At 31.7% G+C, this 22,297-nt stretch overlaps 1 protein-coding gene across 1 annotated transcript; it reads right to left on the reverse strand.

Annotated features, from left to right (window-relative positions):
- Positions 1 to 1,034: 1,034 nt before the first annotated feature.
- On the reverse strand, positions 1,035 to 22,280 carry LOC130899635 (uncharacterized). The gene is made up of 7 exons (XM_057809705.1): positions 22,034 to 22,280; positions 21,434 to 21,971; positions 20,841 to 21,379; positions 20,720 to 20,781; positions 20,125 to 20,184; positions 5,361 to 5,603; positions 1,035 to 5,307 (listed from the first exon to the last, which is right to left on the reverse strand). The coding sequence occupies exons 1-7, from the start codon at positions 22,057 to 22,059 to the stop codon at positions 4,388 to 4,390; spliced, it is 2,388 nt and encodes a 795-aa protein (XP_057665688.1). The 5' UTR covers positions 22,060 to 22,280; the 3' UTR covers positions 1,035 to 4,387.
- Between the last annotated feature and the right edge of the window lie 17 nt (positions 22,281 to 22,297).

Below are 22,297 nucleotides of genomic sequence, written 5' to 3' on the forward strand. Positions count from 1 at the left end.
GAGAATTCTATTTACCACTAGTATTTTAACAAGTATCACATTTGTAATACTACAACTTTCACCACGTTTTTATTGTTTTTGAGTGCAACTTATAGATGTGTGGTTGTTAGTATCTCAGAAAAGCACTTGTAACACTCACTATTGTTTTTAAAAAAAATTATTTTCTTGCAGACTTCAATAGAAATAAAGTGAGAATATGAACTAGGTTTGTTGTTTTATAATCAATAGAAAGTGTTATTTGAAACTTTAGTCTAAATAGTAAAATAATATACCTGTTTAAAAGTGCTTTTTTAAAATAAAGACAACCACACATCCATAAGTTGCTCTTCAAAAACAATGAAAACGTGGTGAAAGTTGTAGTGTTACAAATGAAGTGCTTGTTAAAATCCCATTTTAGTGGCCATTAATGGGGCTGGGCAATTATCGAGCAATTCGATTAATCGATCAATTCAAAATAATCGATTAATCGAAAATAATCAGTTTAAACACAATTTTTTTTCTAAGCACACAAACACGTCTAGGAAATTACAAAAATAGAGAAAACCTTACCAAAAACACCCTTTCATAATGTATTGTTGTTAACCGCTATAGAAGCAAAATTCTGCGTCATCTAGTGACACGTAGTTTCCGTCAATATTAACAATTTTTTGGAAGTTTGATTCTCCAAGAATTTTTTTGATTAAGTAAGCTTTATGCCGTAATATGACATAATATACTTTCGTCGTCATGCCACACTGCACTCTTGAAATAATTCATTATCAATTTTTATTAGAAAATTAATATTAGGAAAATTGGAACTGATGTAATAGGATTTTGATATATTTGAAATAATGGAATTACAAATAGAACAGTCTCTATAAATGTGTTGATATATTCCTTGAAAGAGTATTGCTGCAAATTTAGGAACAAGTTTAATGTGAAAAAAAGCAGAAACGCACCAAACTCTGCTCCCTTGTGATAGATTAGGGAAATATATAAAAAGATTACAGAAACGAACTGGGTCGTATAACAATGCTATAAATGAAATAAGTCAATTTTTGTCATATTTTTAATCAGATCTGTTAACATATAAACTTATATAGGTAATACTTATTTACAAAATGTAACTTCTATGTAAACCTTAAATAAAAAGATCAACTCTTCAAAAGTTAATTGCAACATTCTCTTGTATTTAGAACAATACAACATAAAAAATACAAAATGTAGAATAAATAATTTTTAAACATAATTTCTATTTGATATTTAAACCATTTAAAATGAAGGCTACCGTTTTAACGTTCACCATTTAGCGCCAACAGCCGGTGAGGTTTTGAAATATAGCTACCAAAATATGAATAATTTTCACTAATGTAGATCGTGAAACCAGTTCTATTCTATTACATTATTAGCATCTAGAATTCAACTGATGCGCCGGGTATATTTCCCACACGAAGGCAATTCTTTGTATGGTTTTCATAAGCTGTTGTGATTAATTTTATATAAACAATTTCTAAGAAGACATTTTTGTTTATTTACGGCATTCTAAAATCCCAATTATCTAGAAAACCATTAGATATAAATAAGCGATAGTTAAGCTGCCAGAGGCACCGTAGTGAACAGATCAGGATAGTAAGTAGTAAGCAAATGGTAAATTTACATAAATTAAATAAGTGTCAAGTAATAAGTGCATAGTTTATTGAATAAATAAATTCTCCAAGTAAGATACACCGAATGTAAAAACCCAGCCCATCATTTAAAAACTGTTTAGATAAAAGTTGCTGAAAAAAAACTTTCTTAAAGCTGTGATTAGTTCGCTTTTGTACATATTTCGGCGACCTCACTCTACAGTGTATCTGGTGGCAAGTACAAACACAGTAGCCCTCAATGAAAACATACCATAATAAGTTAATTATACCCAAGTCGTACACATGAAGACATTGATATATGTATGTGATTAGTCAAAATTATTTGTGTAAGCCTCATATCTGTTGAAACTTTGTAAAATTAGAATATAGTATATAGTATAGTCAATAAGTTTATGTAAAGGGGGTAGAAGCATAATAATCATCACAGTTTAGTTCCATTTGCAGTTGAGATGTTGCCAAGCAGTCATGGAACTCATTTTCATTGGTGTGTAACCGTCGACAAAATATGTACTGTACGCCGACATCAACCCTTTTGAAAATTGCATCAAAGTACTTAACATTATTTGAAAGTCACAGAGTGGTGTACAATTTTCTCACGACGAATAATTCGTTTTGTTTAAAAATGAAGTCATAGTGATAGTAAATTCGAACAAGTATGTTACAGAAAATTTTTTTACGCCACTATATGAGTTTGCTTGGAGGACAATTAATTCCAATAATTTAACGGCACATACTGCATGAGCAACAATGGCTGTTTTGAGGAAACACATCCCAGAACTAGGTTGGAATTTCTGTAACCGTTTGTGATAATCATACTTAACATACTGTTTACGTTACCACCACACCAACACTCACAATTATACTATCTGACATGCCAAAGATTTATCTCTGAAGACAATAACGTTGTCAAAACGCGCGTCAGATAGTGTAATTGTGAGTGTTGATAAAGTGGTAGAGGAAACAGTATGTTCAGTACTTCTCAGAGTACTTCGTCTACGAAAAAATTGCCAACATAACACCCTGATATACCGGTAAGATTTACGACAAATGAAAAATTGTTTTACTCAATATACATAGCTACCTAACTAGAATTAGGTATATACCTAAATTATACAAGACAAAAAGGTTTTGATTCATACAACGAGTTATGCTCTAAGTTATTTCAATTGTTGAAGTTTTTTTTCAAAAAAAAAAAATAGTAATTTTGATATTAAATAAAATTATAAATTCAAATATAAATAGTTCCGAGTAAACAATATTGTACTCGTTAAATAACTTTGTTCTTTTTAAACAAACAAAAAAAAAATTGAAAAACATTTTTTCGATGATCTACATTATTATTTAATAACTACGTCATGTAGGTCGCCGAAAAAGTTTAGTGTATAACATGTGCAGAAACTAGTACGTTTCATACTTGTGACAATCGAATGAGTATCTTATTTTCCGCGTTGAGCGTTCAGAAACGTTCGCATGTTTAGTGACCCAGGTTGACAAAATTCTATATTATATTCGTAAAAGCAGAGAAAATAAACCGTTCAGTGTTCAATGAGGCTTATTTTGAAAGCGACTACATTGAGGTGGACGAATAAATATTTTTTACAAAAAAATTAAATACCTATTATTTTCTGAATAAATCTGAAAGGAGGAATTATTCCGTAAAAATTAATGCTTACGCCTGCCGTGACCGTACTCTTATCTATGAGGTGCCACCGACACGCCTGCTGTGTCCCATCTTCTAAGAATTATTTCGGGTTGGGAATTCCCGGATAACGCAGATAATGATTTGTTATAGGTACGGTCATTTAGTCTACGGATTGTGGTAATACAAGTTCTACGCAGTTTTTTTATTTTCGTGAATCTGTGTTGTGAAAAGTTTGAGAAAGTGAAAAGTATTTTCAGAGTTGTTGGAATCACACGTCGTCGGTGAGCTACTAATACCTCCTATCTGCATTTTAAGCGAAAATGAGACTAATGTACCATAATCTGTAAAATTTTCTTGCAGATCGAATAGAAATAGCACCGAAATGCTAAAAAATTCAGAAATGTACATAATCTTTGTATTCTAATACCTCCTATTTCAAACTGCTTTTATACTGCGCGTGGCAATATCTCCTATTTGAAACCGTAATGGCAGTTACTGTGTAGAGTGGCTCGTGGTTAATCTAGTCTTAATCGTATAATTATTCAGTTTCCACACGTGTTGTACACTATATTTTTCCAACGACTTAAGTATTTCGAATACTTAATAGCTCTATGAACTAGCGTAGGATATAATTTTACAATATGATGTAATACTGTCACTTTGTTATAAGTGAGAACCCGTTATACTAAAGCTTCTTTCGACTCTCTACGAAGTAGTACAGAAAGTTGTATATTTTGCGCTGGTACCTTTAAGGCCACCAATCAGGGAACAGGAATCACAACTATCTGCGCCAATATATGATTACAACTGCTAGCCTCGACAACGAAGATGGCACTTGGAAGAAAAAGAAACTGAACCAATAAACCTTTTACATACATTAATTTTACAGATTCGTTAAGTAAATACCTAGGCCACTCGAATAATTTTGATTTGATATAATATATGTTAGTTTTAAACAAGTTATTTAAAGAAATCGGTAAATCCGTAATTGAATTGCGCATTTAAAATAAATTCCAATCTATTACTAACCAGTAACAAATTTTCGTGACAAATTAAGAACCAAATAATCTTAACTAGTATACACCGAAGTAATTAATTTACTACAAGTATCCTTGGACTTTCATCGTGGCGCGGGAGGAGGAGGAGCATATTGGAAATACATCCCAGTCATACGCTGCGCAGGTGGTGGAGGAGGTGGTGTATTAAAAAATAATGTACCGTTTGGAATGTGGTATCCACCAAAAGGATTAGATTGTGGAGGAGGTTGATGAGTTATATTTTGATATGTCAAAACAGGTCTTTGCGGGGGAGGAGCTTGCTGCATTAAATGACTTTGAGGGGGCGGTTGGTGTAACGGTGGTCCTTGAGGAAGTGGCGGTTGTTGAGGTGGAGGCGGGGGAGGTTGTTGTAAATTTTGTATATGTAAATTAGGAGGAATCTGCATTGATCTTTGTTGCACAGCTGGTGGTCTTTGTGGAAGAGTTGTTCCTTGTATATGAGGAGGGGCTTGATTAGAAGGTGGTCTCTGTTGAGGGAGTGTAGGGTTGGATGGAGCTTGCTGTCTTAAAGGAGTAGGTGGAGGCGGTAATCTTTGCGATGAAACACTCTGAAACGCATTTTGAGGCGGTGGTGAGGATTGATAAGGAGTTTCTTGCAATGTTATTTGTGGTTGTGACATGCCGTTAGGAGGATTTTGCGTTACACTAGGTGGCGGGTGTTGTAACATTTGCGGCGGAGGTTTAAGCAAATTTTGTGGAGACATGGGACGGTTATGTGTGGGTGGTGGCCTAGAGGTATCAGGTGACAGAGATCTCGGAGATATAGATCCGTTTGATCGAGATTTTACCGGACTTCGTGAACGTTCTCTGCTTACAGATCTTCTTCTTCTAATTCTATCTCGTGAACGACTCCTGTCACGCCTCATGCGTCTTGGTGAACGAGATCGAGATCTAGATCTGGATCTAGACCTAGATCTGGACCTAGATATTGATCGTGAAACAGAACGGCGAACTCTTGGATTTCGACCCCATCTGCTTCGCCCTGCAAACAATATTTGATCATATGATATTGTGAAATAGAATTTATAAATTTACCTCTACCAGAATTGTTCGAATTGTAAGCTCTTTCGGCCATATCTTGTAGTTTGGGATTGATGACTTGTTTCGCTTCTTTTAGAACAGCAACGAGATCTGCAGCTTTGTTGTAATTGCTAGGAGTGAAAAATGTGTAGGCTGTACCAGTTTTTTGAGATCTTCCAGTTCTTCCTATTCGATGAACATAATCCTCAGAATTTGATGGATAATCGAAATTTATTACGAATTTTACATCTTCGACATCTGTAAGGTTGATATTTGTGTCAATGTTGACAAAAAAAAATGTGTGTAATATTAATTTATTAACCAAACTATCATGAATTAAATAAAACCAAAAAATATTTCACCAATTTGATAATTTATGATTAAGAGTTAAGCTTTAAAAATAGTTGAATTAGAATATGTTTACAAAAGTTTTTCACTTTCAAAGTTTCGGAATAAAATATATGTTGGCTTAAATAATTCTTCTTAATCCTTGAGAATATATTAAAAATATGTTTTCATCAACACTAAGATTTAAACGTGTTCACAATTGATAACTGAGGTGAGTACATACATACAAAAAATTGTAAAACAGTATTGTAGCGAGTTAAAGGTTATTATGGCATCAAAAGTTACAGTTGTATAGAACCATACTTAGTGCACTTCCAAATAATTAAAATCTAAGGAAGAAAGGAATATCCAAGAGCATTAAGAGATACAAAACACACTGTAGCAAACTGAAAATGGCTGGCATACATGAAATAAGGTAAGGAGGTTTCTCCATCTCAACGGATAGTGGGACTAGAATGTCTTGAGTAAAAAAATAGCTTACAGAATTCAAAATTCTGATTGCTCTTCATTCATTGTAAAAAAATCATAAAAGAGATCTACAATATACCCAGGAGTTTTCTTTATACCCATAGTGTTTACAAGAGCTGGGAATAGAAGTTCTGGATAAGTGTTCCTACCTAATTAAGTACTTACAAATGCTACAATTCCAATGAAATATATTGTTCCCAAATACAAGGAAATGTACGAAGAATAGTATAAAATGTATTCCTAATAATTCAACCGCTAAGCGGTTTGATAAGGTCAATATTACTAAATACTCGTTCACAAGTAACTAATAACCAGGATCGACTAGCCATAGATTAAAGTATAAACCCTTAAATTTTTGTATGCTCCACTGTATGTTAGAATGTTCAAGATTTACAAAAATTAATTAACAGTGACTTGGCTAGGTATCGAGTAATGAAAATGTACCACAAATAGATTTGCTGTGAAACAGTATACAAAAATTTAACTATCATTTGTTAGCTTCTGGTTTTTACCAAACAGTAAATACAATATTAACGCCAATGAATTAAGCAATATTAATAACTGGAAAGAAAAAGCGCTACTAATCAGTATTAAATAAATATACATGACTACGAAATATATATACAATTGAGGGCGAAAAATACTTGTCGACAAATGTTTTTCTTTTATAAAATCATGAATATTTATTTTGGAAACCCACCAAATCTCTCATAATAGAAGCAATACATAAGCAAAATCAATCCTGATCCAATAATAATAATTAGTATTGATAGAAAATGAGCAATTCTGTGGGATATAGTATGCGAGATACCTAAGACATTTATACAATATCGCGAAATACAACATTTTTTATTTCATCACCTAGAAAGTCCCTATAAGATTAAGCAAAAAATTTAAATCTACCATTATTCGAGTTAGGGTGGTATTCTGGTCTAGGTTTTTTTGCATATTTCCAAAGCTTAGACCCTTAAGAATATTGCCTACATTTTTTGAAGTGGTTGACAGGATATTTATGCCTTCAAAAAACGAAAATGAAACTTATTTGAACGACATGGAATCCAAAATTAATATCACCCTGTTAAATAGTAGTTATACGAATATCTTTGGCCACATTATTTAGCATCCATGTTAAAAATAAAATAAAAAATAATTTTTTTTTATGAAATAAAATTATTTGTTGTTGGATATTTGAAAGGCCCGTGCATTTTTTCAAGGCATCTTGTCCATGTTAGTAGTAAAAACCGTTTCCCTCATGAAATTTAAGTCACTGCAATGCTAAAAACGCCTATAGGTAACGTGTATATAATATATATTTATCTGCCATCTTATAAATTTTTATTTTGCTGATAATAACCCAATAAGAAAAAGAGCGATGTAATAAAGTTAACAAGTCCAAGTGAGAGAAAACATATATTTGACAGGGAGAACAGTAACAGAAATTGGTAACAGAAATATTATCAAAACCATTATAGGCAATGTTTATAAGGGTAACAGTAACATATATAACGCTACATTTGACCACTAAAAGGCTCCAACCATGGATTTTTAAGTAGTTATATAGTGGTTGCCAAAATGTTTCCGTTACTTTTGGTTAAAACACCTAAGTTTATATAGCGTTACTAACCTAAGTTTTCCGTAACCTTTATATACACCCCATTTAAGCTCTTTAAGGGGTTTATACGAGTAACAGAAATATCACGGTTACTATCATATATACATTTAAGTTATTTAATGAGGTGATATAATATTTACGGCAACTGTTATATAACAAAAAATGTTTATTGGGATCTCAAGTTCTACCCGACAGATTCCTTTGAAAGTTTGTGGAAATCTTTTTTATTTAAGGCGTCTGCCTTAGATTTTAAAAAAATTTTAATTTGGAGAATTTTTTAAAAATTCGAAAAGGTCAAAATAGAATTAATATTTCATGTCGACGCCATTTGTGAATTTTTTTTTGGCGATCAATGCGATAGCGAAAGATTAAGGATTTTTCGAATTTTTTTGTTATAAATCACTACAAGTGCTGGAATAATGTCAACCAGAGTGCTCCGTTTTTTATAGCCCCCATTTTACCGGCCTGATTTTAATCAAATTCTATTTTTTTTATATTCTTAAAAAGTCGATAAATATCATGTAATAAAATGGATAATAAAAATGTTTTTCATTTTTTTACGTTAGTTTCAAAAATGCCTAACATTTAGGCTTCTAGACCAGAATACCCCCTTAAGTAAATGAAGAAGTTATATATGCATTTTTTCTGACTATATATGTCAAACTAGTAACCTACTTTTTAACAATATATTCTATTTTCTTGACAATTTCATTATATGACGATGAATATTTCAACAATAGTGGCTTTTGTTTGGTAGTATATATACTGCCCATAGAAAGTTTCCGAACAAGATGAAAATTAAAACAATTATTACAAGTAAAATAAATCAAGTTAAAAGAAATTTTATTTTAAAAATATAAAAAGAGAACATTGTCTCTTTTATACTGCTACAATAAATTTTCAACTACACGTAACATTATTTTTAAGGGTTTTTCAACATACTTCGTGGTATATTATTTCAAGCCGTTTGAAGAGAATTCTAAAGATCATCCAAAGAAGTGGGATTCAATTTTCTAACTTTACGATCCGGTTCATCCCACAATAATTCTATTGGATTTAGATCCGGAGATTGTGGGGGCTATTTCATCATTTCTAACTCTCCACTATCTTCTTCATTTTTTAAATAGTTGAAAGGAGGCTTAGATGTGCGCTTTAGGTCATTATATTGCTGAAACACATATCCACTACCAATTAGGCGTATCTCAGAAAAGTTAGCATGCATTTTTAATATTTAATGGTAACCATTTTTGTCTAGGGTTCCTTTAAATCTGTAGAAAACCCCTACATCAGCATATGAAAAACACCCCCATACTATCATAGAGCCTCCTCCATATTCAACAATTGGAGTTATGACATCGGGGTGCATTTTTTCTGAAGATCCGAACATAAATTCTTCGCTTTTGCCCAAAAATTTCGAATTTGGACTAATCAGTCTACAGAACTTGTTTCCAGTTTTCTACTGTCCAATCATTATGTGCAAAGGCCCAATCTAGTCTTTTTTTTTCTGTTTACACGTCGCAAGAGTGGTTTCTTTGTAAAAGCCATTTAGGCCAGTTTTTTGTAAGCATTCCTTTACTTCACTTATTGATATCTGTTTATTGTGACTTTAATTGAACCTATTTGAATTTCCGGTGCTGTGAGCTTTCTATTCATTTTGGATATGATATAAGTCTGTATTCGAAATTTTTCTAACCTTAAAAATGCTTTTGTCGTTTTCCTTTCAAATGTACAGAAATTTTAAAACTTTGGATAAGAGCCATGCACAGGGAAGATTGGAATCAGTCGAGAACAAGTAGATTATGTGGGGAACATTTCCTAACATCAGGTTACCAAGTTATACATGGTAGCAAACAAAAAGTCTTAAAACTTGATGCCATTCTGAGTGTGTTTAATTTTCCAAAAAATTTCAAACACGTCACGGAATCTCGAAAGGAACCAGCAGGACGAGTAATATTTTGAACAATTTTTACTAAGGTCCATTTATTGATTGCAACGTTAATTTTTTTACATAGACATCAAAAAAATTTTACGGATCATAACTATAGTTCTTCTGCTGAAAATCATGAAAAATTTACAAGTTTTATCAATCGGGGAGGTTTGCTTCATGCTTCAAACATTGTTTTTAATATTATCAGTTTGTTAGAAAAACAATTTAGATTATTGATAAATGGGGGAGAGATATTAAAAAAAGGTATTAATGTAAATAATATATTAGTAATAGAGCTATAAAATACTTTCCAGACAAAATCCGTTTATTTAATTTCTTGCAAAGGAAATACATGAAATTGAAATTGTTAGAGAAGTTATTTATACTTTTTGTAGAATGCACCATTATTCCGAATTGTTGAATAATGAAATTCATGGAAAATCCTCTACCATTAAACAAAAAATAACAAAACTAATTTTATTCAAAAATTGCTAAAACTTGATTTTTTCAAGTAAGTTACTTTAGGCAGTAAGTCGGGCTTTAGATAGATTAGATTAAAATTTCAAGGTAATTTTCAGTTGTATATGTATGTTCTAATAATAATTATGTTTGGTTATATAACCCACCGAACTAATGGCATATCAACACGGAGCAGCTTCAAAGATACTAGAAGTTGTCGATAAAGAGATTTAAAATTTGTAAATTCCTCTTGCTTATAATAAATACAAGTTAGTATAAGAAAATTTATTATTTATTTCACTATAACATGACATGGCGCGGTAGTGTGGAAGCTAAATATAGATAATAAAAAGATTTTGAGACCACATTAAAATCAGTAAAAATGTCAGACGCCAGACTGCGGCCTCCCATGTCATTAATTAAACAACACCTAGAGATTTATATGATTGCGAATGGCAAAGATGAGGATGATAAAATTAAGATTTTTACTTTATTAAATTTAATTGGAGAAGAATTAATACATTGAAGATAACAGACACAACGAGAAAAGTGTATTAAAATGCAATGGAGGAACTAGAAACTTATTTTACCCTAAAAAGAACGGAGCTAACGAGAAATTTGTATTTTATAACCGTAAAAGTACAAGTAAAACAAAAGTGGATGCTGTCAAACGATAACAACGAAGTTTTAAGAGCAAGCATCAGAAATACAAGGATCATAACAAAGTGGAAGTTACAAAGCAGAAAAATTTTAGTGTAGAAGTTGTGGTTAGGATCATGGACCTCGCCAATGCTCGCCATATGGGAAAAAATGTATTAGTTGTTTAAGGTATAGACGTTTTAGTCAAAATTTTTAGTGTTTAAGTGTTTTTAGAGTCTGAACCAAAGTAAAACAGTTAAAAATAGTAGAAAATAGTGACAAAAGTTTAAGATTATGTTTAGATCCAAAATATTTAAATGAGACTAGAACGTGAATTTTGTATTATTCCTACATTAGACGAATTACGATCAAAGCTTCAAGGTCAAAGTTGATTTACAGTTTTAGATTTTAAGAAGGGTTTTTACAAGGTTGAATTAGATGAGAATTCAAGCAAATTGTGCGCATTTGGTACAACTTTTGGCGTTTATAAGTTTAATAGATTGCCATTTGGGATCAACTGTGCACCAGAATTTTTTCAGAAACTAAATAAGGATAATTTTGGAGATATACAGGGTTGCCTAGCTTTCCTTGACCCCACACATCAGTAAAATAAAATTGCGCCCTCAGAAAAACCGGTCATTAGTCCATTGTAACATTTAAATGGACTAATGAAATTCTTCAATGTGTAGTTTTAATTATTATGTAGTAAATTACCATTTTGTATTAGATATGGGACATAGTCGATTAATATAGATTATTTCGATGGATTTATTTCATTATTTTTTGTGTCTGTTTCAATTTGTACTTCTCATACTGTTCTTTTTTTTTAGGAATTACGATTGTTTTCAACATGACGCCTAATAAAAAAAGTATTGTTTAGAATTATTACGAAAAAATTAACGAGAACTACCCTATGTAAACTATGTCAAAAAAATGTTGAATCGTCTGACAATCCCATACGATATATCAAAAATATCGATACATCGCAAAATATCGATATAACACACTTTTTTCGTACGAATATCCCTAGGTACGGATGAGGATTTTATTTTGTTTTTCACAAACAGTGCGCGAGGAGAGGGAGGAAAGTCGAAGAGACGATCGTACACACTTCGTAAACTAACATGGCATTTTCGTTCAGGCCGCTAGACATGACGTAAGACAACGCACAATGCAATGCAAGACGCAATATTTCTCGATGACAAGTAGACGCAGATGAAGTTCAGCTGATTGTTTTATGCAAAATCTCGCGCTTGCAATTATCGGTTTGGTGCCATTTTTATTGCGTTCATGTTGCAATTCTAGGAAGAAATGAGTTTCTGATCCGCTGATATTACGACTCTTGCCTACGATTTCTTAGTTATCTGTGTTTTATTTTTCTTGGGAATTTGTTCAATGTTTCTTCATCCAACCTCAAATATAATTTTCTCCACTAATTCTATTCCTGAATTTATTCTTTATTCTATCTGACCAGGGCTTGGCCCACCATACCTGCCCAGCAGACTCCAAAAGTAAGCAGCAGCCTATAAACTGACTACAAAATATCAAATAAAATTCGAGATTAAGAAATTGTTTACTTTTTTATGGTATTTCGATTAGTGGTAATCATGATGCAATGGGAAGAGCATTGCGTAATGTTAATCAGCGTGTAATATCTTGCTCGTTGTTTTACCTCATGTCAAGTGGCCTTTATAAATCAAGTTAACGTGTTTATGTATCATATTTCAATTGAAAAGTAATCAAAAAGTTTGTCCGGAAACTTTCCGTCGGTAGTGAATATTTTGCAGAACTTCCTATTTTCGATATCAAATCGCGTAAGATGGACGACCCTTTATCAATTACAATGTATATTCCTCTCGTTGCCGAAGCCATTTTTTTTGAGAAAGTTCTCAAAAATCATCATTATAATGCACTTTGTTTCTATTTCTTTATTGTTGTTAAATATATCCCAGATATTATAAATGTATATGGCGTGAATGAATAACATGAAGTTTTAGTAGAGTTTCTGATAAGCATGTTTGAACATATATTGAAAAATAGCAATTTCCAACCTAATTTTTTTTCAAGTAAACACTAAAAGATCAACACTAATTTCTTTTCAAAAATAATGTTATTATACCCATTCATATTCTTTGGCTTGTAAATTTCTCGCATACCATATTCTCGTTCACAAAGGCTCCAAAGTGTCGTTTCAAATCGAGCATAATAGTTTTACACAATAAGTGAGAAACGGAATAGAGAAGCTAAAATGTTGATTCTATTGTTAAATAAAAAATTGTTGATGGCTTTTGTTTAAAAATTATGCTGATTTTGACAAATTTAAACAAAAACTAACAAACAAAAATACACACTGACTGAAAATAAAGCAAAAAAAAAAAAATTAAAAAAATCCAGAATTTAACGACAAGTTCAAAATAATAAAGACCTTTTTATATAAATGGTGTTTCTAAATCCACGCGACAAAAATCATCCCTTTCCGAGATATGACGCTTAAAAGATGGTGACTAAAAGTTTTTTTTTCTAAACGTGTACCGCAATGCATGACACATGGGCTACTTTCATGTACTTTTGCTAGAGGTGGTTACTTCCAGCATTTATTATAAATCGTATTTATTATATTTTACATCTTTACTGTTTTCCACTCAATTTGATGAAAAAATTATAAAATATGGTGTTTATTTTTTTTTCTCTGCAGCTATTGGTTTTGGGAATTGAAAATAAAAAAAAATTTCAAATAAAACAAGGATTTTAAGTTAAATTTTACAGGATGTCTCATAACGACCCAATTACTTTAGTTGAAAACAAAATACTTTATACAGGAGTTTTAGTAGCCAGTTCGAGTAAGTAACGAGTCACTTCGACGGAAAGCGTGGCGCTTTTTGTGTTCGCACGTTTTACGAGAACGGTCGTTCATACGTCTTGCCAAGGCGCCTGTATTGTTCAGAATATGGATTAAGACACATTAATGAAGCTCTGAGTGCAAATTTCATCGAAATATGGGTTAAGCGTTTTGAAGAGACCGGTTCCACGTTTAAACCGCCAGCAAAAGGTCGTCCAAGAATCCAAGACCACAGGCAATATGGATAGGGTGAAGGAGTCAGAAAATCCGCATGTGTCTACTTGGAAACGATCGGCGGCTTTAAACTTGTCGCGACGTAGAAATGCTTAGTCGATTTTCCACTTTTGACAACATCTTTTTTTGAGATGAGGCTCATTTTCATTTAAATGGGTTCGTAAACCGACAAAATTGTCGTTATTAGATCGAAAAAAAAAAATCCAAAAATGAAACATCAAAAACCACTACATAGTCCGAAAGTTAACGGTATGGGCAGTAATCTCAAGCAAAGGAATTATTGGCCCTTTCTTCTGTGAAGATTCACGAGGACGAAACATCACCGTTAACACCGACCGCTATGTAGCGATGTTGGAAGGATATTTCCAAAAGAGGTGATATTCCTTAGCCCCCACGTAGCCCTTACTTGACTTCTCTCGAGGGACATCTGTCAGCGAAAGAAAAATATCCGCCAGGAAATGGCTTTTATTTCAACAATACCTTATGTATTTATTTCTTTAGTCTATACTAAACTATACTATATAAATTCACTTTCTTTTGCGCCATCCTGTACTTATTTTTATATGTATTCATTTGTATGAATTAAAATATAAGAAACAAAAGTCATTTCTTCAATATCGTTTCTTAAATCTGTCAAATTTCGTGGAATATTCTCGTAGACCACGCTCTTAAGATAACCCCACAAGAAAAAAACGGATGGGGTCAAGTCAAGGCTCCAAGGTGGCTATTCAATATCATCTCCTCGTGAAATCATCTTTTCTGGGAACAGAACAACTCGTGCAACGCAGCTAAAGAGTTGTTAATGGTGTGCGATGTGACCCTATCCTGTTGGAACCATGTCAGCCGGTTATAATGCTCACGTTATTGCAGTTCAGTCCCGAAAAAATTGCGTATTACGTCGACATAGCATGCAGAAGTTAGAGTCACTGCATTTCCTCTGTTATCTTCATAAAAGCAGGGCCCAATAATGTAGTTCGTCGACATAGCGATACACACGGTGCCTTTTGAGCTATGCAAAGGGAGTTTATGTAAGGTTTGTGAATACTTTTCTCCCCAAAAACGACAATTTTGGCGATTTATGTATCCATCCAAAAGAAAATGTGCCTTATCGCTGAAGAACATGTTGAAATTGTTAAATCTCTCTAACATTGCATTAACAAAATTCAATCTTATAACGTAATCATTTTCATGTAAAACTTGCACAATCTGAATTTTATAACCATTTATAACCGTTCTTGCTGTCCTTGGAGACGTGATGAATTTTGCCAATAGTGTTTCCAGTAGTATTGATCTGATGTCTGGATCTGAGCTAAAATTGTTGCATTGCTTGGAGCTTCCGCAATGTTGCGCTGTCGATAGATAATGTAACCGATACAACCATCGAACTCGAATAAGAATAAACGACCTCCGCGCATTGTTCGCTTCTCACTCACTCTTGAAAAAGTTTCTTTCTTTCACTTCATATTGAAAAATAGTTTTCATATGAAATAAAGTAAGAATTGCTAATTTCGCCCTCGTATAATGTAACTAAAATATTGAAAAAATACCCGTAGTTAGGCCTTCGCAAGTGCATGAAAATTACAGAATTTCAATTTTTTAGCCTTACTGAAAATCTAGAAAAAAAAAATTAGTTACCACCTTTTAAGAGTGATATCTCGGAAAGGGGAAGCGTGAGAAAATAATGTTATAGGAAAGACCCATCTTAATTTCATATGAGCAACAACTTTCTAAATTTTGTCGCATGAATTTAAAAACACCCTGTATATATTTATACCGTGAAATAAAATGCAGTCAAATTTTGAACACAAATTAATAAATTTCCAACCTAAAAATATTCTTGAATTAGAAAGCAAGTAGTATTGAATTATGCAAAGGCAAAAATAAAAATTCAAATTATAATGAAAGATGAAAATATGATAAAATTTCAACTAAATCGATTTCTAAAGCAAAATTTTTATTCACATATAAATATTTGTCTCTGCTTCATGAGATAGAGAAAGCTGGTATAACTTATCATTTTAAATCTGAAAATCAGTTATTTCTGAGGAATCAAAAAAATATTTTATTTTCATTTTTTATATTCTTGTCGTTAAATTCTACAATGATGTTAAAAAGAAGATACACCCGTAAAAAATATGAAAGAATTTCAAAATAAGATTTATCGCAGTTCATTATTTTGTTTTGTAGCTAATTATTTATAATATTATAAAAAGTATCTAAATTATTCAAGTAATTCAATTTCAAAGCAGTCATAGATTAATATTTCAATGATCTTTGCTTTAATTAATTATTAAATTCAAATTTTTTATTACCGTATCAAAACAAAGAAGTTTATTGTTGAATATTTTTGTAGCCTCAAACATTTTTTCAAAAACTGTAATTTTGTTTTGATTAAATTTCGTGGTATCACAAAATCATTGGAATATTTTTTCATATCAAATCAAAATAATTCTTGTAGAACATTATCAAAAGCTTTCAGATTATTTTCGGTAGTATTCAAATAAAAAAATAAATATGTATTTTTGGATTTCTTTGCACTTGACCAAAATCAATTCTTCGTAAGGAAATATTTTCAATATTTCAATAACGAATTGTATTTTAAATGCTAAAAAATATGCCTGTTTACCAAGAAACTTAAGAACTACGTTTTAGTAAAAATAAAATCACACCTAATACTAGCAGAATTTCAAAATGAGAACTCTGTGTTTAAATATATAGTCCAATTGTAATTATGAGATGGTTCCCCCAGAAGATAATGAATATTAATTTTCAGAAAGACTCTTTGGATGCAAACAAAGCAATGTAAACTAAAAACTTCTTTTATAAAATGTATTATATTCTAAACCAAAAATACCTAATAAGCTTGTTAAGTATCTTAAAGATTTTCAAATCTACAGGAACTAATATAAGAAAAAGTTCTGTTATCAGAGAATAAAGAGTTGTTAAATAATCTAATCAACAACACCGTCCCGCCATATTGCAAATTCCGTTTTTCCAGACTTACATTCATTATTAACTGTTTGATAATGGCCTATTATTTAATATAATGAAAAATTATTCTGTATTCTGGAACCTAACATCATATGTAACCATGATAAATCACCAAGTCATAGTCTAAACTCTGATCTTTTCCAACACTGATACATCAACAACTATATGCATCTGCATAAAATCAAAACAATAGTAGTAATAAACGTTATTACTAATATTTCTAAAGGCGACGTTTGTGCCGAATCTTAAAAGAATTCTTTTGTTATATAATTTCCTAAAGTACAACAGAGTAAAATCTCCAAAAAATGTTTATTATTCTTTACACATAATTAATAAATTACACAGCATCAATTAGTACTATATAACTAAAACACAAACTACAAAAAAATCACAAATCACTTTTTTAATCTTTGCTTTAGTCAATTGTATTTATTATAATTGGTTCAATATCTATATTGACCAAATGTTGGTCTTCTATTATTTGTTCTGTATGTCTCACATTAATTATTCCAAACCTGTACACTGCAATTTTCTAATGCATCTTTCCATATAATTATAATATGATGATACCATATCCGTTTCTTCTAATATATTTATTGTAATATATTTTTGGTCCAATGGTAGGGCGTCTGTGTTTTTTAAACAATTCATCGTTATAAAGATTTTGTTTTCGGTTCATTTCTGTAATTTTCAGTATTCCAGATTTTTTAAATTTATCTTTGTCCATTTTGTAAATAAATCACCATTCATTTTACCATAATAATATGCGGAAAATAATTTCGATGAAAATGCTAATCTTGCATTTTAAGGGACTAGTACCGATTATGAGGGTAAAAAATGACGAATAATTAAATATTTTTTTCACGTTTTCTTTATTATAATTCCACATAAATCCTTTTGTTTATAATTTTTTAATAATGAAATTTTTTTTTATTCAACATCATTTTATGGAGGGCGCCAAAGTTGAAACTTTTAAAATGATAGCCACCCACTGCACTGAGATAATCTCGAATTTAGTAAATATGAAACACAAATTCAAAAAGCTTTTTAAAGAGGCAGGTACCTTATATCATAATTTACTACCTTTGAATGAAAAATTGGGAAAAAAATGGTGACTGTTAAAAAATATGTAAAATTAACATTTGTTCTTTTACTTTTTCTTTTCAATTTTGTCAAATTTTTTTTGGTAAATTACGATAAAATACAAAAAATTGTAACATGCCATTCGGCTTGTTACGTTTTTTCTTCAAACATTTTGAATATTCTTTTGTTCACTTATTGTGGCACAGTAGTCAAACAATATAAATTCAGTTTTTTTATATATTAGAGCATAAGCTCGTTTTGTTTGAGTAGGATTGATGGATCAGCTGTAAACACTGGGTTCTCCAGTATCCCAGCAAGAGAGAGAGACTCAATAGATCCTTTGGGTCGCAGTGTATGAGACTCCAAATCTATATATACATATAATAGGTCATATGGTTAGAAGTTGAGAATATCTTAAATCTATACTTACCATTATTAAATGAAGTAAAAAAATAGAGCTCTAAAAAGAACTAATTTTAATAATAAATAGGCCTTTAATCCAAACCATTCACTAAATAATGTACAATAATAAAAAAAATGCGCATATCCACAAAATAATCCAACGCCAAACTTATTGTGTATCTACCTGTCAATTATAAAGTTTGAAATTGTTACATATGTCTTGCAATTGTTGCAATGACAAATGGTTGTATTGAGTTTTTTAAATTCTGTTATTAAAAGGCAGTTCAAACATAGTATGTGTTGGACAATATCGTCAACTAAATCACCTATGAGAAAAGATTCAGTGTTTAGACTATAGTTATGCAATAATTAAATTATTAGTTATTAGGTATTTTTAACCATGTGCAAATGTTACAGGCAAAGTTATATTATAGAAGAAGCAAGTCTTAGTGGGATTTTACAATCCATATTTTAAATTATCTTTGATATATATAACTATTCTAAAATTGTAATCTCAAAGTGATTGGATTATAGGGAAAATAAAATTTTCAAATGTACTTTTTATTTAAAAAAAAATAAACCTTGAGAAATAGTTTACTTACATTTGTTATAAAGAGTAAATACTGAACATACTGTTGTTACTACCACTACACCAACACTCACAATTACTCTGTCTGACGCGCGTTTTGATAACCAAGTTATCGTCTTCAGGACTGTTGAGATTCAGTCTCTGAAGACGATAACTTGGTTATTGAGACGCGCCTCAGACATTGTAATTGTGAGTGTTGGTGTAGTGGTAGTGTAAACAGTGTGTTTAGTATGATTATCATCAAGGATTCAAGAAATTCCAACTTAGTAAAGAGTATAAAAGTTTTATATGAGATCCTAGTTGAGTTTAGCACAATTTTAAATGGACACTAATTATAGTATCGTTGAATTTCTGCATAAGTAAACGTCTAAATCGATTTCAACTTTAATTTAAATTTATAATACCAATATCCATGAATACTGAAAAATTTAATGAATAAAGTAGTTATATATAAAAAAAAGTTTAATGGGAGAATGGAAAAACGTATTTACATCCAAAGAGGCTCACTGTTAACTGTGACCTTTGACCTGGTGTTAAAATAATATAAAGCATACCAAAAAAGTGTTTGACGGGCCAACGGGATTCAACTAACAATCGACCAGTACTGGGCCATTGGCCAGCCGTCTTTAGTTGGTCCAGTAACTTAGCGACCATCTCACGATGACACTAGACAGAGCAAGTGGTAGATAGGCCAGTGCACATCAGCTTGGGCACAGCACAGCCCAATTACAAAAACAGGCCCGGTTGATAGCATTAAACACAGAAGGGCCACAGTATGACTTCTCAAACATGGCCACTTTTTGTGCATTAGCCACACAACGAAGGTCGTCCAAAAGAGAGAGGCACAGCCACAATGACAAAACTTTCTTTTCTGTCTGTCATTAACTCGCTAGTGCCTCTGGAAAAGAGAGTAGTCACAATTTTACTTTTTTGTTCACAAAACTGATATTTTTACAAATTGGCTAGCAGCATCTTAAGACCAAACATCTGTTTCAGTTAAATTAATTATTTTTACTCATGAAACAAATCTGATGCTTTGCCTTAAGATGGCAAAACAGGCTAATAATACAATATATCTTTAAACTATCTACTAGCAGTTCAAAATAAACAAGTAAAATAAAAAAATAACTATTAGCCTGCCAATAATATATGAATTTATGTGGATGAATATTTGGCTATAAGACTTACCTAAACCTCTGGCTGCAACATCAGTGGCAACTAATATTGGAGCTTTTCCAGTTCGGAAATCTTTGAAATAGAAAAAAAAAATCATTAATTTTAAACTTTACAATAAGTAATTCAATCTTGTCATTAGAAAAAAATTCAGGGTAAATATTTCTAAATATCATTACATAACTTTATGTAGAGACATAGCAATACAGAGACAAAATGTTTAATTAAAAATGTTATATATAATTGTTAGTGAGTGACAATATATGATTCATACATTTTTAGAAATATTATCAATGTAGTTCATAATCAATTGTAAGCGGCTATGGGCAGTTGATCACATATGCCACATATACCAAAAGCCGATATCCTTTGATTTGATCCGTCGATTTTTTTGCTCACAACTGTAGTTGGAATTTGATTACAAAAAATTATGGTAGGCAGTTATCACTATAAGATTCCTTTATTGTTGGCCTGATCTTAGAACTTAATAATATGTATGTGGTTATTTTGAGTAAAGTAGTTGTTACAATTAGTAATGTAATCATTTAGTTGTTTATTGTTTTTAGGACTATATTTTTTCATTAAATAAATGAATTAGTCAGCTATTCACCTTGTAAGACCCAATCCCTCTCTTGTTGAGACTTATCTCCATGTATGCATACTGCTGGCCAACTGAAACAAAGCAAAAAGAATATTAAACTTAATCAGCACATTATAAAATTCATAATTACCCGTCTCTTTTCATCTTTCTTGTAATATCATCTACTTTTCTTTTAGTTTCAATAAAAATAATAGTCTTGTTTTCCTTCTCTGCCATAATTTCTTTAAGTAAGGTACTCAGCTTGCTCTCTTTTTCATGTTCTTGGCAAACATCAATAATTTGTAGAATGTTATGATTAGCAGATAACTGTAAGGATCCAACGTTAATTTGAATATAGTCTTTTAGAAATTCCTGTGCTAAATTCTGCACTTCCTTTGGCCATGTGGCAGACCACATTAAAGTCTGTCTATCAGGTCTTATCTGTTCAATAATTTTCCTAATTTGGGGTTCAAATCCCATATCCAACATTCTATCTGCTTCGTCTAGAACTAGATAAGTGCATCTTTTCAAGTTGGTTCTATTGCTTTCTAGGAAGTCAATGAGACGACCTGGAGTTGCAATAACTATTTCAACTCCATCCATTAAATCATTAGCTTGAGGACCTTTGGGGGCTCCACCAAAAACACATGTATTGCGAATTCGTGAAGTTTGACCAAAATCAGCAGCCACCTATAGAAATGATAAATATGAAATTTAATGATAAGATAAAAGAGAATAACATACCTGTTGTATTTGTTGCGCAAGCTCTCTAGTTGGAGCTAAGATCAATGCAATAGGACCATCTCCTCTCATTAATCGAGATTGATGGTTTATGTGTACAATGGCAGGCAAAATGTAACTCAAAGTTTTTCCAGATCCTGTAGAAGCAATCCCAACCATATCCCTTCCTGATAATGCTATTGGCCAGCCTTGCGCTTGAATAGCAGTGGGATTTTTGAAATTCATCTTCTTTAGTTCCTCTAAAACGTATTCTGGAAAGCCAGCTTCTTCAAATGTCATAACAGGGTTGGGGATATTTTTTCCTTTAAGAGATATTTCTTGTTTTCTTCTCCATTCATCTAAATCATACTGAGGCCTATACTGAACAGAGGGTTGAGCTACATAAAAATCCTTTTTAAAGGGTTCTAATCTGCTCAAATCCCATCTAGGTTTACGAAGCATTGAACCAGCGGCATTTCTTCTACCACCGCCACCGCCACCACCACTTCCTCCATAGCCTCTGTCACGACTACGCGATCTGCGGCGATCCCTACTTCGAGATCTTAATTCAAATAACAATTATAAGTCAAACTTAATAATAGCTCATAAGCAAGTCTTATTTACCTTTTTCCTCCTGGTCTTCCACGCATTATTAGAAATATGGATTAAAGGTTCAGGTGTGTCCTTGTTAAATAAAATAAACTTACATTCAGTTATAAAAACTGCAACTACAATTATCAGTTTCTCTATAAAAACATAAATCAATTGGAGCCGGTTATTTCCTACAATGTATTGTAGTATAATAAAGAGCTTTTGAGGAACTTATTACAATACACTAACCACCATTTTGCTAAGCAAATATCTTCATGTCAGTCCTGTCATTAAGAG

This window comes from Diorhabda carinulata, chromosome 11, assembly GCF_026250575.1.
Source record: "Diorhabda carinulata isolate Delta chromosome 11, icDioCari1.1, whole genome shotgun sequence".
In the NCBI taxonomy this organism is placed as follows: Eukaryota; Metazoa; Arthropoda; class Insecta; order Coleoptera; family Chrysomelidae; genus Diorhabda; species Diorhabda carinulata.